Here is a 17,332-nt window from a genome sequence, read left to right on the forward strand (position 1 = left end):
GTAAAAAGTAGACGCGAGTTTGAAGCGATGTTCCTACATCAGGCCATGTCAAAGTTTTTGCTAAAATGAATGAAAGGAGAAAGATATATCTCTCTGTGCTCAGACTATTTTTTTTTTAGAAAAGATGCAGAAATATCAAAAACGAGCCTGCAACATGGGTAAACCTTTAAAGTTTTGAGAAGTGTTTAGGGGTTTAAAAGTTGAAACATCACACTTTTTAATTGCTCCAACAGCTAAAGAAATAAATGATGCTACACAAAAAGTAACAACAATTTTTGGACTTTTGTTAGATATCGGTACCACCAAGAAGGCAGTTATTATAAAGTTGCCACAAACCATTCCCAAACCACAACAGCAGGCAGGCAGAAAACCTGCCAATGTTGACCTGCATGCAGTTTTTCCTCCCTACCATCTACTCGGCCTCACCGTTCAGGAATTCGCCAAGTGAAGTGGGAACCTACCACCTCTTCTCTAACACAGATCAAATATAACTTTTCTGGCTTCCCGATTCTACTGGCGCCTGGCAAGTGCTTCCTCCCCCATTTCCCAAATTGGTTCTTGCAATCAAGGGAAACATTGGTGTAAAGTCTGTGGGTTGTATAGCGAAGTAACACACAGACCACAAGAGCAACTCCAACAGGACTTTACTATTCGAAGGTCAGGGCGAATCTGCCCAATAAATTCTGCCACAGCACTTATATACCGGTGTGGTCACCGTCGGTATTACAGTATACAGCAGCCAGGATAAAGTAGTGCCCCACCTAAAATAGTTCTCTTAAAGGTGGACGGTTACATAAAATAGTTCTCTTAAAGGTAGAACGGTTACATACACTACAATCCTCCTTTTTTAGCTTACAACATACTTATTCTCCATTAAACATACATGTATTCAACTTCATGTAAAACAATTCACAGATATAGTCTTTGTGGAAAACAGTTCACAATTTCAGTCTCTGTGGAAAACAGTTCACAGATTTAGTCTCTGTGGAGGCGTCTCCTGTGCTTCTTAACTCAGTCCGGACAACGCCTCCGTTGTGTAGCAGTTCCCGGTGGTGTAGTCGGTTCACGTTGCTGGAGTGACTCATCCAATAGTCCTTCCCTAAACTTAACAGCTTGAACTTCCGTCACTCCTGAACCAGCATTGCTGACTTTTAAAAACCACTGGATTCCTTGGGGAGTTTTTCTACTTCCAACTGATTTGGCTCCATTCGGAGGGAGCACGTGCATGGTCTGGTAGAGGTGATAATGGTTCAGATGGTCATTATTTTCTGCTTCGTCTTTTCCTTTTCTGCTTCTTGGAGACTCTCTGGGCTCCACTGTCAGCTGCCAGCTGCCTGCACAGTTCCTCCCGTAGTAGCGCCACCATCTCCCGATGTTCCTTAGACTTTGTGATTCATCAAGGTTTCTGCACTTTGGGAGTTTTCATCACAAGCTGGGCAGAACAGGTCCTCGTAATATTCGGTGTCGCTCAACAGGTCATGGTCATATTCGGTGTCGTCCTGAGCTAAGCCAGCGGGAGGGTCTTCTATTTCCTCCCTACCCAGCTGGATGTTAGCCAACTTTTGTTCCAAATCCTGACATCTTTCCTGAAGAGACTTCTTGTGTTCAGCTTCATCCCGCTTTTCCTGGGCTTCCTGCAAGTCTTTTACTAATGACATCATTTGTGATTTCAATACTTCAACTTCATTCGGAGATTGATTGATCGGACTATTCAATCCCTCTACTGAAGTAGCTGTTTCAGTATTCTGTTGTTCTGCATTGCCGTGTGTCAGCGTACTTTTGGCATCCAAGGGCTGTTCTGCTGCAGACTTCTCAGTCTGGGTTGCCACCTCAGCTCTTCCAATGACTTTTGAGAGCTCCCTTCCCTTTGAAGATTGAGGCTCGTATTTAAGTTTTTCCCATTTTAGAGTTTTATCCCTCAGCATATGAATGAGTTGGCTGACTGTTAACTCTTCTGCCATCATCCCTTTTCCATTAACTACAGGGCTGTTTATAACCTTGTCCTGGAGGAGTTGGCTGACTGTTAACTCTTCTGTCCTCATCCCTTTTCCATTAGCTGCAGGGCTGTTTAGAACCTTGTCCTGGGGCTCCTTTGCTGCTTCTACTTCGCCATCATCCGCAGCCCCCATCATTCGAATTTCCACTAATGAGTCGTCCGGTGATGCTGCACCCAACTTCAGTAGGAGCTCGGAAGTCATGTCGACCAACTCAGCTTTTTCTGCCTGCAACCTGCTAACAAGCGCCTTCAGTTGCGGCACATCTTGTTCCACCGGATTGGAGCACGCCCCTTCAGAAGCCGAATCAGCTTTGATTCGTTTGGCCTCCTCGTGCAGACGGTTTGTGTGCTCCTGCTCCCTTTTCTTCCCCAGCTGCTTCTGTTGTCTTTCCAGATTCTCCCATTCGGTATCATAGAACTTTTTCATTGTTTTCATCTCTTGCTCGAGACGGCAATTCAATTGTTCTAATTGCTGTCGTAATCTGAAATAAGTTTGCGTTCGAGCTCGATGTTCCTCAGTAATATATATGTCTGTAACTTGAACAGACTCAGAATTCTCTGTCAAGCTATGTTGTTGTTGTTCAGAGGGATTCTGTTCTGAAACTTTGTTCTCCTCTGGAGCATAAGCCTTTATGCCCACATTCGTTCTACCAACCTTAGTCAGCAAGTTCATTTTAGACTTGTCTTTCATGCTTGGGCTGGTCTTATCGGCATCCGTTTCAGAGTCTGAGCTGATTGTCTGCCCCGAGTCCTCACTCATTATTGCTTTGAGGTAGTGCCATTCCATGTCTATTTTCTTGATCCACTCCTGTCCTAGAAGTGGTGGTCCTCCCTCAGGTAGTACGTATAAGTCCATTCCAGGGTGTTCTTTGCCCCTGTCTCTCACCTTGACTCTTATCTTTCCCATGGGGTATACTTTATGCCCCATGTATGTCTGCAATACGAACTTGGTATCTCTCAAGGGTATATGTGAGAATAGCCGGTTGTAATCCCTTCGATTTATGACTGATAGGGCTGATCCAGTGTCCAACTCCATTTTTACTTGGACTCCGGCTATTTTTAGCATGACCCAGATAGTTTGTAGGTCAGCTTCCTTACTCACATTGTGAATTCTCAGACTACCCAGTTCCTGGCCGTTTGGGTCTGAATCCGAATTCTGTTCGTCTGAACTCTTCTCAGCCACCTTGTGTACTTTGTTGTACTTTTCCGGTGATGGCTTTTTTTGGTTGTTGGTCTTCTTTCCTGACCGGCATACTTTAGCTATGTGCCCCAGTTTGCCACATTTTCGACATTCCTGGTTTTTAAACCAGCATTGGTTCTGGTCATGTGTTGTCTTCCCACAACGATAACATTTCGTTGTACCCGAAGTAATTTGATCCACACTGAGTACCGCTGCCTTTAGCTGCATTTCCGCAGTTCCTTTCGCTGCGGCTTCGTGTGATGCTGCAATAAGGACAGCCCTATCAAGTGTAAGGTCGTTCTCTTCGAGCAGTCGCTTTTGCGTTCCTTCCTTCGACAACCCGCACACGAACTTGTCTCGCAATGCCTCTGTCAGATTTCCTCCAAACTGGCAGTATTTCGCTAATCTACGCAGTTCGACCAAGTATTCCGCGTTGCTTTCCTCTTTCCGTTGCGTTCTCGCATAAAATTTGAATCGTTCCGCCAACATCAGCGGTGTGGGGTTCAAGTGATCCTTCAGAACAGCAACAATATTAGCGAAGGTCTGATCCGCCGGTTTAGCTGGTGATAGAAGATGCTTCAATAACCCGTATGTCTTCGCGCCCATCGAGTTTAGCAAGGTTATAGCTTTATCATCATCTTCTATTTTATTGGCCTCACAATATATCTCGATACGTTCTACGTACGTGGCCCAATCTTCCACCTCGGCATCGAAGTTGTTGATGTTACCATGCTTAGGCATCTTCACTATCTCTCACTATCTTTCTGCGAAACAACAGGATTTCTCTTTAACTTTTTCTTTTTTTTCCAAAAATGGCAGGTTCCCGCGCTTGTCTTCTTCCCCCCTACTGGCAAAATGGCGGTTTCCCGCTCCTGACTTCTTCCTCTGGTGGGAGGGGTAAGCTTTGCCCTCGGGCGATGACCGCTGGTTTACGGGGCTTGTAGCCTGTGCGCCGGCTTCAGTTTATTCTGAAGCGCGCGCTAGAAAAGCCGATCGCGTTCCTTGTCCCCCCCCCCCTTCTTCTTTTCGGCAGGGGCAACCGGCGCTGGGGACAACCAGTTGGCGTCGGACAGATCCAGCTCCTGGTCCTTCACGGCAGCTGCTGCAAGCTGCTGGCCGGAACCTCGCTCGGTCTCTCTCTCGGGCTCTGTCTCTCCCGCTTGCGCGGCTCTCTCTCGGGCTCTGTCTCTCCCGCTCGCTCGCTCGGCTCTCGCTCGCTCTCTCTCGGGCTCTGTCTCTCCCTCAGCGGCTTTAAACGCCTCTCCCAGACCGGTCCGGTCCTTTCCTCCCCGGCTGCGGCTGATTCTTCGCGGGTTATTTAGTTATTTATTTATTTATTGCCTCCGCGCCTTATGATCCCGGTCGCAGCGCCTCGCGGCCTCGGTAGGTGCCCGGCCTTTTTCACCCCAATCGCGCCTCCCAGCTTCTCGCAGTCCGGTGCTTTCCTCCCCGGCTGTGGCTGAGTTCTCCGTGGCTTATTTATGTTTATATCTTCCCGCGCCTTACGATCCCGGTCGCAGCGCCTCGTGGTCGCGGTATTTGTCCGGCCTTTTTCGCCGTCGCGGTCTAGTCGTCTCACGACGCTCCCCAGCCCGCTTGTACCGCGGCTTCTGCTCCACGCTGCCCCAGTCTCAGCGCCTCTGGGCCCGACTTCTGTCCGGCTCCTTTCCCCCTCAACCGTGGTCGAGTGCACCGCCCTTATCCTCCGTTTATTTGTTTCTATTTTCCCTTTACTCACAGTCACCGTGGCCGACTTGCTTCTCGTGCTAATCGGCTCACTCCCCACCGTGGCAGAAGGGACAATCAGTGCCTGTTGCTGATGGAAGGCGTCTTGTTTGAAGTCTTCCTTCCTTCTTGCTCTGCAGCCTCGAGTTTTCTCTCAGCAAAACGATGAGGGCGGGTGCCTCTTTTCGACGCTCGTTTACTTCTTCAGAAGTATTGTTGCCGCAGGGTAAGATCGAACTCGTCGCCACTGTAAAGTCTGTGGGTTGTATAGCGAAGTAACACACAGACCACAAGAGCAACTCCAACAGGACTTTACTATTCGAAGGTCAGGGCGAATCTGCCCAATAAATTCTGCCACAGCACTTATATACCGGTGTGGTCACCGTCGGTATTACAGTATACAGCAGCCAGGATAAAGTAGTGCCCCACCTAAAATAGTTCTCTTAAAGGTGGACGGTTACATAAAATAGTTCTCTTAAAGGTAGAACGGTTACATACACTACAATTGGCAACTAATTTCTGATACCAGATAACAATATTTTCAACCATGCATGGCTCTGGCGTGCAATCACCTCCTGTGAGGCTTGGATCCTTAGATCATAAGTTTGTTGTTGTAGGCAAGTCTGCCTGCAGTTCATGCCGCCTAGCACTTATCTGCCTTAGCAGGAAGCACAAATAGCTTGCCAAAAACATTTTGGGATGTCTGTGCCATTAACTAAAAGTATACATACAGCTTCCATCTAGTCCATCTGTCTTGTAAGGGACACAAGATTATGTGGCTATGGATTTGGTTTGAACTGGTCATAAAAACATTAATATTTTATCTTGGCAAATAGATCAGTTATGCTAGTTCTGAAAGAGACTGTCAAAAGAAGTCTTCGTGACCAGCATTTTGAAGGATAGGGAGTGAGATTTTATTTTATAAAACAAGTCAGCACAGATTTATCAGGATATGCCCAGTACACCTCCCATCAGACAATACGGAGTGTCTGTGACTATGGAAGAAATCTGCAAACTAGACAGCCCTGTCTTCCTGAATTAATTGAATGTGGTCAGAGAGAAGTCAACTGTCTAGACCATCCTGTATTTTTGGCTGAAGAACAGTGCAGGGATAGGAAGGAGGTAGAAATGGCAATGTAACAGGGGAGAAAATTGAAAAAAAGCATAAATTTACCTTCATATAATTAATAGTCTGGTTGTCTAACCCCTTGTTTAGTCAGACAAGTGTTAGGTGTTTGCTTTCTGAATCAAATAGGAAACACATTTTCCTGAACCCAATTTTCCTTTTATTCCCTTGAAATGATGCAGACACATTTATGTACACTGGCTTGACCCAGTTCAGTGCTATATGGTAACTGTGGAATAGGCTCAAAGCCAGTCATCAGTAAGCTGTCACTTCATTCCTAACATTATATCTGTTAGGTCAGGAGTTAATCTTAAATAAGACACAGAACCTCCTCAAATGAACCAGGGAGACCTTTCTACCTTATACCAATCTACACGCCACATTTAATGTAATGAAAAACAGATGATATTTTATTAAACATATCATGTGCAACATTTTCATACCACTTGGCAATAATTCTACTTGAGAAAGCAAGACAAACCCAACATTATCTTAACAGAACTCATTTTTTATGTTTCATGTTTAAAGAGTATAAGTTGCTAAAAATACAACTTGGATGAATTATTTCCACTTCTTTCAGTAAATTAAAGTCTGAATAGTCACTCAGTCGGGTAGAAGCAACGACTATTTATAAAGTGCATCTTAAGAAATGATAATGAAAAAATCTTTGCCTTTTTCTCCCCCCGCTGAAACAAAGCCAAGCCTTTAGCTTTGAAGATCTGTTTAAGTTAACAGAAATGGAGAACAATACAAACTCTTTTGAAAGTATTCTTCACAACAAGAGATGATGGAGCAAAAGAGACCATTGTGTTTCTGCAGGTTGCCAGGCAGTTCAGTATGTTCTCTAGAATTTCACATTCCAATTGAAAGCAAAATGCAATTGCAGTCTTAGAACTTTTTACTGACAGCTAAATTCCAAAGGGACGATCTAAATGTGGTGTCACAATAAGTGTATCAGTGTTTAATTGATCCCATAGTCCTTTCACTGAATTCAACACTGATGTGTCTCAAACTTCATTTAAAAAAAGTCACTTAGAAAAATAAACAAACCATTATTTGATTCTCACATGCATATAAACAGATTTTTAAAAAGTGATGCCAGTATATTTAACCCAGCATTTTGCTTAAGAGAATTCATTAATTTTATTTTTAATTATTCATACATATTGGATCTAAATCTTGCACAGATGACAAAATCTAACTTCAAATAATGTTATTTGTTTGTATAATTTATATTGCTATATAATTTGAACATTAAAATCTTTGGCTATACAATTTTCAGATCCATTTGCCATACTGGAGTACTTATTTTCTCTATATATGCAAATGTACAGCAATAAATTCTTCCTACCCAAACAATTGTGTCCATCATGTGCCAACATGAATCCATCATAGCAAGTGCAACGATAGTTTCCTGGAATGTTAATGCATTCATGTACGCAGCCTCCATTGTATTCATTATCACATTCATCAATGTCTAAGAGATAGAACACAAAACAGAATGATGGATGTTTTCTGTTTAAAAAAGGACATTGACACAGCCAAAAATTGCAAATTGTTACAAAGCCATTTAAAGCCATGTTAATCGCACTTAGAACCCCACAGTCCCACCTATTCTCACTTCTAAAAAATCGTCACTTAATATTAAACCAGGCACTGAACATGCCAGAGGTAAATATAAACTGGGAATGTGACAGTGTTAAACAAGATACTGTGCGAAACTGGTCATATCAGGAACATATTTCAGGCAAGAGGCCATTTAATCTGCTCATCCAATTGCTCCTTTTTATCCTGCTGTATAATATAATAACCATGAATCTTTCTGATGCCAGGAAATTAACAATTCCCTTTTTAAAACTGAAGGACTAACATTTTCTTTATTACATGAGAATCCAACCTTGTAAGAGCCTAAAAGACAACCATTAACAGTACAACAGTGCAACATGAAACAATTCATGTTTTGGTCACAAATCATTTGGTGAAAATAGTTTCCACATCATTTGATCACAAATGAATTGACACTATTGGACATTGCATAAAAATTGGTATACAAAATAGTAAATGCACTGATGACATACAGTAACTAGGCAAATGAGAACTATATCCAAAACATGTATTCTCAACAGCCTCATGCCATGAAATATAGGTACGTTCTATACCTTCAATATAATGCATGACTATTGAGTATTTTGAGAGCAAATGTTCCAGAAGTGACCAAGAGTATGTCACATTACTTGAAGCTGAAGATTGATTCTATTATTGTCACGTTAACTAAGGTTTGTAATTACAAGTTTCGGGCCTTGTTTAAAGTGTTACCAGTGAGCTGCGGGTGCCAAAAGGGCGCTCCACAGGTCACCAGTCTGGTGTGGTGGAATATCGGATGGCTGTTGCACGCAGCTGGCTGTTGAGGGAGGGGGAAGGGGGCCCGAGGAGGTGTTGGCAGCATGCTGGAGATTTTTGTGCGGCCAGGAGGAGCATTTGTGCTCGTCCTGGCCCCACATAAATCTTTTAAAAAGCAAAAACATTAACTTTTCCGAGTGGCCTTCAACCGTCTCTTTAAGGACCACTGGCTAGGCCCCTCAGCGCTCAGAAAAACTGGGAATAATGCACTCTGCATGCTCAGCCCAGTTCTCCATGAACAACCGTCAGGCATAGGATCCCGATTTGCATCTTTAAACAGCCTCTCACCTTTTTTGGCCATGCACCCATTTAAAAGCCTGCCTGAAAATTGAAATAGGTGGGAAAATGAGTGTCGAAGGTCCCCACCAGATTTTATTCTGCCGGTCATCTGTTTTTCAGGCTGAAAACAGGTGCCCAGCAACTGAAAATCTCCCCATCCCAACGTTTCCAGTAAAATTATAAATACACACACATTTTTACCTGTCAAAAATTAAGATTTTTCTTCCACTAAATCTAAATCGTCCATTCATTTTTTGTCCCTTGTTGGTATTTAATTGTCAATAACGAACACTGCATTCTGATTTTCTGTTACAGGCTAGTTTATGTTTAAGGAGGATGTCGTGTGTGTGCCAATAAATATGTCACAGGTAGAAGATAATCATAGTTACCTCATTATTATTTTCATTTTCTTAAAAAAAAGTAAACAACTAAACACTAATATCTAATCTCTCTCCTGGATTCTCTTACTGTCCCACATGCAGTGAGGAAACCCTCTCTAATAACACAATTATTAAACAACCACAGAAAGGCAAGAAAATCAGAGGGAAGTAGAAAATTAGCTGGACTGAGATAAAGGGGAAAGTGACTGGAACATTTAGAGTACCAAAAAGTAAGAAATCTAGTAAAGAGATGTTTAATGAGTGAAATTACAGCTTAATTGAGAGTTTTGATGACAATTATGTCAATTAATATTTAATTCACTTCAAATATTTGTATTTTTTGGGGAATCAAAATTCTTATATTGTACTAGTGACTCTTCCTTGGCATTGCCCGCTGAGGAGGCAACGACCGGAGTCAAACTCAAGAGGGAGGTATTGGCAGGAGTCTGAGTTACGTCAGGCTGACAATGGCGGAAAAGGTCAGGGCCCGAGTTACGCATGCATAAACTGACAGTGAGGGGCACTGATGGCATGTGCATTCAAAGGGACCCCAAAGAGTATTGAGGGGCATGGAGTTTGGACCTGGAGAATAAATTGGAGGAAAGACTACTAGCTCTGGGCAAAGCAGAACTCAAGCTCAAGTCCTCAAAGAGATGGGCTTGCCTACGTAGAAGACAGTAGATGCAAGGTTTTCTAGCCGACAATCAGTATGTTTTGTAAGTTTTTTTTTTAATGATTTATATATTATATAAATATAATTTTTAGCTGTATACAACAATAGATCAAAAAGCAACATGGATGCCAAATTCACTTTGGAAAAAATCTTGAGCGATTTGATTGGTCAGATTTTTGGTGGTTGTTTTGCTGATTGAAATCTGATTTTGGGTAGGAAAAAGCTACCAGTCAATTAATATTGTTCACTTAACAGACTATGGCTAGTCATTGCTTGGTCCCTCAGCATGATCTTTGTGCTCCACAGATACTTAAGGTGTGACGGCTTAAGCTATAACATTCACTTTTGAGGTATGATGCCCTACAGATGCACAATATGTAGAGAGATAGATAAAGAAACATGCTGGATCTATAAAGCCCCAGAACATTCAGGGAAATAAAACCAAGTATCACTTCAAGTCACAATGTGGGTGCGTGCTATCTATCCTATGAAGCAAAAAAAAGGGCTCAAAACTGAATAAGCTTAAAGGAATTATGTCTTAAAATATGAAACTAGTCAATGACTCATGGTGTTGCTCATAATAAGTTGTTTTATATTGATTGGAGCATTATACCATGTAATGCTCAATGTATTATTCTGTTGCTAAGCTGCCCTATCCACTTAAGACCATAGAGTGTAACTGTTGTAAGTAAACACAGCCTGAGGTCAGAGAATAACTGTTGCTTGGTAAGGTACGTTTCCAGACCAGAAGGGGCTTGTACATTCCCCATTGGGGAAAGTAAGGTCAAATATATATATATATATATATATATATATATATAGAGGTTTAAAAAAAACGCATACTGGTTTGTATTTAAAACCAACACATTTCAAGATGGCATTAATAAACCAATCCTTAGGTTTTTATCTTCAGGTAGTGATTATACCTTAGCCAATATCAGCTTAATTCATTGGACAGGATGGTTGCATTTATTTTTCCTTTAATTTTCTCTACAACTTTCTCCACTTACCCCTGTTCTCCTGAACATGCTGACCCATATTCGGGTATGTTCAGACCAGAGCAGCCTACTTGTCCCTCACCCAACTGAGGGATTCCTCCTGCATGAATCAAGACAGTGCCTGCTAGGAGGCTATTGGACAGGAGAAAGTGGGGGTAATCATAGTGAACCAAATCAGTGAAACCCGATGTCTTCATATGCCCATCTTTCAGCAGAAGTTACCAAGCGGAACTCGCACCCTGCAATGCACCTTTATTTTGCCAAATATCTAAATAAATGATAGCATGGCCCAGGGATTGCAAGAGAACCCTGATTCTGTATACCAGCTATTGGAATGTAACATGCTGCCACATGAATTCTCCTGTCTTTATGCAAGGTGAAGTGAATCGACGGATAGGTTGATAGGGTGAGATGAAGTAAGGTGAGAGGAGGCTCACGTGGAGCGTAAACACCGGCATGGACCATTTGGGTCAAATGGCCTGTTTCTGTACTGTAAATTTCTATGTAATTCCCAACAGGAGTCAGAATCCTAAATTATATTTCCCTTCTCGAGCCCAAGGGCCCTAGGTCAGGGGTAGTATCAATATGACCATTGCAGCTGAGATCAGCTAACTCAGACTGAGAAGCGAATTTTTGATTTTCTTGTTCTCTGTAGTTCAGTTGTACACTGTGTGGTGCACTTACCAACTGAGAGCTTTCTAACATGCAATCAAAGTGCAAAATGACACCATAAATGTACTAGTGAGAATCCTATTCTCTAAATTTCTTAAACCACTAATGCTGCATCAACTTTAAACATCAGCTTTCCTGGCTATCCATTTGAGCTGACATGAACTGACAAGAAGTATAATCACATACATTCATGTTAGGGTCCGGCTTTTCAATATTCAAAAGCACTTAGATGTTGAACAGGTGCATTTATGAGATTCTCCAAATTCTTTTGGCACATCCTAGGTGTATAATTTCTCTTACCCACATTTGAAAATATTAGTTATTCTGCAGAACTCCTTTAATGCAACATTACCTTTAATTTGCCATATTTTAAACAAGAATCGCATGTTCTAAGCCACAGCTAAATCCTAATCTTTGAGGTAAAACTTTGTACAATCCACTAACTTCATAAAAATTACTTAATTAACCATTGTTTACCCCTTGCTTAGGGGGTAAACACACAATGCAGTGTAGTAACTAAGCCACACAGACCAGAAAGGTCCCATGTCCAATTTCTGGTCTATGCTGAGTAAGTCGATGGTGGTGGGAGTAGCAGTAATGCTACTGCTGGCCTCTCTGTCTCTGGGTTTGGGGGCTGGGGGTGGGGGGAAAGCAGAGTTACTGCTCTTGATTGCTATCCAGTGACCCCTGCTGGGAAGAGACACACATACACAGTAAGGGCAGGATCAGGTTTGTTTATGATGCTACTTGTAGTTCCCCCCAGTCCCTCGTGGTCAAATAGCTTACCAACACTCACTATCTAGATTCACACATCAAGAGTGCTCACTTAAATGAGGAGCGGCGAGGGGATTTAGTGCCCTGGAACTGTGCCACAGCATGAGTCAGTCACTTTCTTTCTGTCATTTTACAGGATATAGCATGAACAGTCCAGAATCTCCGAGCACGTATGTATTTGATAGTGAAAACTGCCTGCATATTTCAAAAGTTACCAGACATATTCAGTGCTCAAAGAGTTTACTTTTTTTAGTTGTGGCTTATATAGTATGAAATTCCTCACAGCAAAGAGTTAAATGTGTTATTATTCTTGTATTCAAAGTGAATGACAGATTCTGTGAAATGACAGACTGTTTGAAACAGGATAGGCACTAAGTAGGTATCTGTTTTTATTGAACATACACACAGTAAACATATAAAACTAAATCATTTTTAAGCTTGAATGACCCTTGAAATGTTCACATTATCTTTATCCTGTAAAAGAACAAACAAAAATGTACACTCGTTTAAAGAAACGTCTTTTGTAGATTATAGTTCGCCTGATTAAGGAAAGAATTTTTTCCCCAATTTTGCTTCAGTAATGAAATGCTGGTAAAAGCAGATTATGATCACCTTCACATTTCTTTCCATCACCCTTATAGCCCGGTTTGCACATGCATTTATACGACATCTGTGTATTCTGACAGATTGCATCGACATGACAGTCATCAGTTCCTTCTGTGCACTCATCAATGTCTGTAAAACAAACAGGAGGTACAGAATAACAAAGCAGAGGCCGAGAGAAGCCCCAGGGAACACAGTAATTACATGTCAGTTCCACATTTTGATCCAACACTCAATATCTTTGGTTTGCACGCGAATGTGAAAAAAAAACTTTTGAGCTGTTTTTGATTAGCTATAAAACAAGGTTAACAGAGCTGGAAATCAGTCAAGAAAAACAATCTCAAAAAGGTGACAAAATGTCCTGAAGTAACTGCTTCTGAACAATACACATATTCGTACCACAAAAAAGCAATGCATTTGGAAAATGTCAGACATCAAAAACAATTTAGTTAGGGACATGTTTTTAATCTGATAATCAAATTCACCAAAAGGCCAAAAAATTCAACAATAAAATGCAAAACTGAATAAAATGTAGCCTACAAATAACAAGTGAAATACTGAGTAGAAATGACACTGTCACTGCAAAAGCACTATAGAAGTACTGCAAACTATTATCCTGGGGAGCTCATAGCATTTTGTGAAATTTGCAATTAAAATTATGTCAGGACGACAAAAAACACAAACCGCTAACTCACCAATTTAATGCCCATTATCAAACTTGCAATGTGTTTTAACGTATCTGGTAGAATTTACCAAATGACCATCTTGTTTGATAAAAATCCAACTAAAATGCTGCAGTTATAGATTTAAATTATGTATAAGAACATTAACTCTTCTGTATTATATGCATCACATCTAAAAACAAAATTTCACATATAGCACAACTGTTCGCAATAGTCTACTTCAGATTCCACATTACTCAATGCAACACACCAGCCATGTACTCCAGATAATTTCAAACACTGTACCTGTTTTAATAACAGAAACAAACTAGTAAATGTGATAACATTTTGGAGACAGCAATATTGTGTAATACTTTGTTTCATTTCATACGACAAAGAGCCACTATTTTTACTTTGCAGGATATTATTCCAGCAACATTTAATACAACAATTTTCTTGTTTGGCTTTAATCTGTTGCAAGGCAATTGCAAAAGTATTTTTAAACAAACACACAACTTATCTCTCAACAACCAGATTCTTAAAATTACCAAGTCCTCGTAAAGCAGCCCATTAAGGAATATATTTACATTTGTAAATAAAATGAGGATACAAAAAAAAATTTCAACTGTCTGATATTGGAGCAAAAATTGTCTTCATCCACAGAAAAGACTAAACCAAATGCAGATCTTTCCGTCTTAAGGAGGAGTGAAATGAAGCAGGAATTTCACACCAGTGACTGCAAACTTACCTAGAATTCCAGCGCTTGCAGAGCTTTCACGAGTGTTTAACAAGAGGAAAAACAAACAAAAGTGCCATGCAAAACAAATAGCCCCCATGATGATACGATCCGATCCTTAGTGTCTCTTTGCAAAGACACGTTTGAACTGAGAAATAGGGTCGTCCTGACTGGCTGATGGATTCAGCAGGATTGTTTGTTATGCCTGCCCTTTAGCCTGTGACGTCATTAGGGTAACGGATTGATCCATGGAACTGGTCTGACTAACTTCACCACTAATTAGAACAGCTAATTTAATTACCTGCAAGTAGACCTGTCAGCACTGTACTGATACTGCCCTCTCTATAGCATAGACCGCAGATCTCGTTCCTGTGCGTTGCAGTTCATCTGTAATGCCTTTTCCAAGTAAGCAGGCTTCACATTCTGTGCTTTCTTGCTCCTTCAGTCTCTTTTTGGAGCAATCTTTATAACATTATTTGCACTTTCCATTTTAATCTTCGTCTTCTTTCTGGTCTCTCAATCTGTAAATGTAACCCTTTGTCCATATTATTTTCATTCACACTCTGCCATTTTTTCCAATTGGGCTGTTTTCTGTACTTCACTTTTCACAATTTTTTTTTTCTCCATATCCCCTTTTTTTCCTCTCTTCATGTTTACCCTCATTTTTATTCCAGTCCGATAATGCTTCTGTAACAAAATTGTCCAGCTCTGGGGTCCTGCCCCATTGACTGCAGCAGGTGTTTCAAATCTAAACTCCGAACATTGCAGGTCGAGAAATTTGGAAACAGCATTCCATAACCGTGGATCAAAAAATGTTTAAATTTTAAATTAAATTAACAACTATGGCTTCAAAGACACAATACCCATACTTGGCCTATCCCACATAACCATCCATACCCACTTCAGCATCAATCACAGTTACCAGCACACAAACCCCAATACAATTACCCACAGTTGAACACCATCTGCAAAAGATCACAATTATTGAAATGACTATACCATAGAATGTTTTGCACTGAAACGTTATGGGGCACCGTTGCTGAAAAAAATAATGGCTGCTGAGTGGCACATGCGTTATTAATGCAAAAAAAAACGACTTGTACCAAGAAAGAGACACCTCATGAATTGCGAATTGCCAAAAGTTGCTGGTCGATTTGCTCCGCCGCTAGCTTTGCGAAAATGGAATCGTGCGCTTAACCGCCCCGAGGTTTTCATCAAGTTGCTGCATTTGCACATTAATTGCCCATTAAACTGGCCACAGAATATCAAGTCTTGTAATTAACAGCACAAGTACCTTTTTAACAATGTGATCATTTTTAATGACTGCCAATCAACCTCTTGCCCAGAAAGTGAATTATAAGTATAGAGTCTCATTCCTTTAGGTTGTGAAATGTTTGAGGAGATTTTTACATTAAATTTTACATTTTTTTTTTAATGTCTTACTTTTCCCTTCTCTTAATCCAATTTTTCCCTATTTCTCTTTCTGTACATTGAATTCACCCACTTGAATTCACTTTCCTTCTCATCCCTTCCTCTTTGTATGTCACAATCCTTAAATCTCATTGGTTAAGGAGATACACGGTTTGTCCCAGTGTTCATCAAGGTCCTAGATGCCCTGTTGCCCTCGCTGTGCCATTACCAGCTCACATTTTTAGCAAAAATTTTTAAGACTGAAACTTGCACAAACAAGTCTAACTAACGGGGCACGCCGCAAGGTGCCCCATTCCAGCAAAAATCTGGGCCATTAAGTATGGAATACAACACACACAGATGTCAAAGAACTTTTTTCACCACAAGGAACAGTATGTTTCCACTTTTAATGAAATCCATAATACTGAATATAATCAACAGCCACAACATTAAGGATATTCTATGCATAATACATTTTATTAGCTTATCATAATACTTCACAATTAGGAGGCATTTGAAGAATATTTAAAACTTTTGTGCAATTAATTATTTCATATTAAAATGTTACTCCTTTACACCTCACTATCGCCAACCACCAAATCCAGGCTCAGATTATGGCAGTTTAGAGTTAGAAGCTAATTAACATTCACATAGCCTGCGTATGTCAGGTAAATCCGCAGAGGAAAATAAAAATCACAAGGACACTGCTTCTTTAATGAGATTTATCCCCTTTCCTACTTCATCAATTCATTCATTCCCTGTGGAAGTTTGGTATCATTTTTTGTGGGAATTCAAAATTGGTTCTAATCCCCTCTAAGTCACAAACAATAGTTTTACTCTGCATCTGGCCTACAGGTGAAAGAAAGGAATACATCATGCCAGTGGTACATACTTCTAACGTTTCCAGATGTCATGCCAGCTATCCTGCTGAGGAAGAGATAATGAAATTGAAGATGAAACTGCATCTGGTTTATGCCATACCTGACCAGGGAGGCTGATACTTGGTGCCAAAAGTCTTCCATTCTCCAGCACTAACTCCACTCACCTGATGAGAACAAAACCTTTACTGGGGGGAAAAAACATCTGAACTCTGAGTAACAAAAGAATCTTACAGCTTTCACTGTACACACATCTATTCTTCCACAATATAATACTGAAGACAGATGTTATAAAGCAGAACCCAAATTCAAACTAACAAAAAAATGAAATGTTTCCTTATTTAAAATGGATTGTCCAATATAATGAGGATGGGCAGAAGGAGGTTAGGGGCTCAAAAATGTTTTTTCCCCCAAAAAGAATAATAATATAAATCAACTAAACTATATCTGAGATATAGAACAGGTTTCAAAATGTTTTTCTAAACCTTCTTGCCAATGATGTTAGTAACAGAGTCCTACTGTGAGACAGAGCTGCTCAGGGTATGGCCTTGTTCCACAGAATTCCTCACACCGCGAGAGAAGACTGAAGACATTTCTTTATTTAGAAATGTAGGGTTTCCTGAGAATGAGAGCCATACAGTAACCCATATTTAAAAGGTTATTAATAGTGACAGCCCTGCATTCAACTCATTTACAAATAAAAAATTTCTTCTACGAAAATGTGTTTGCTCTTAAGAAACATATGGTTTTTCTTTGAACAGAAATGAGTGCAGAATACTTCACATATATCTAATCAAAAGTTCTTTCAAAAAAGAGGCGAGTGTATTATTCCTTACTCCT

The 17,332-nt window shown here is 40.7% G+C and overlaps 1 protein-coding gene across 1 annotated transcript in view; it reads right to left on the reverse strand.

Moving 5' to 3' along the window:
• The window catches only part of scube2 (signal peptide, CUB domain, EGF-like 2), a 169,658-nt gene that overhangs the window by 148,740 nt on the left and 3,586 nt on the right, over positions 1–17,332 (reverse strand). The window contains exons 3-5 of the mRNA XM_086008515.1: positions 15,102–15,169; positions 12,816–13,037; positions 7,379–7,504 (exon numbers count right to left, since the gene is read on the reverse strand). Coding sequence (XP_085864641.1) covers positions 7,379–7,504; positions 12,816–13,037; positions 15,102–15,169 — 416 coding nt within the window. The remainder of the gene's footprint in view (positions 1–7,378; positions 7,505–12,815; positions 13,038–15,101; positions 15,170–17,332) is intronic.

Source organism: Somniosus microcephalus, chromosome 15 (genome assembly GCF_052327205.1).
Source record: "Somniosus microcephalus isolate GS21.2 chromosome 15, FLI_Smic_1.0, whole genome shotgun sequence".
Classification (NCBI taxonomy): Eukaryota; Metazoa; Chordata; class Chondrichthyes; order Squaliformes; family Somniosidae; genus Somniosus; species Somniosus microcephalus.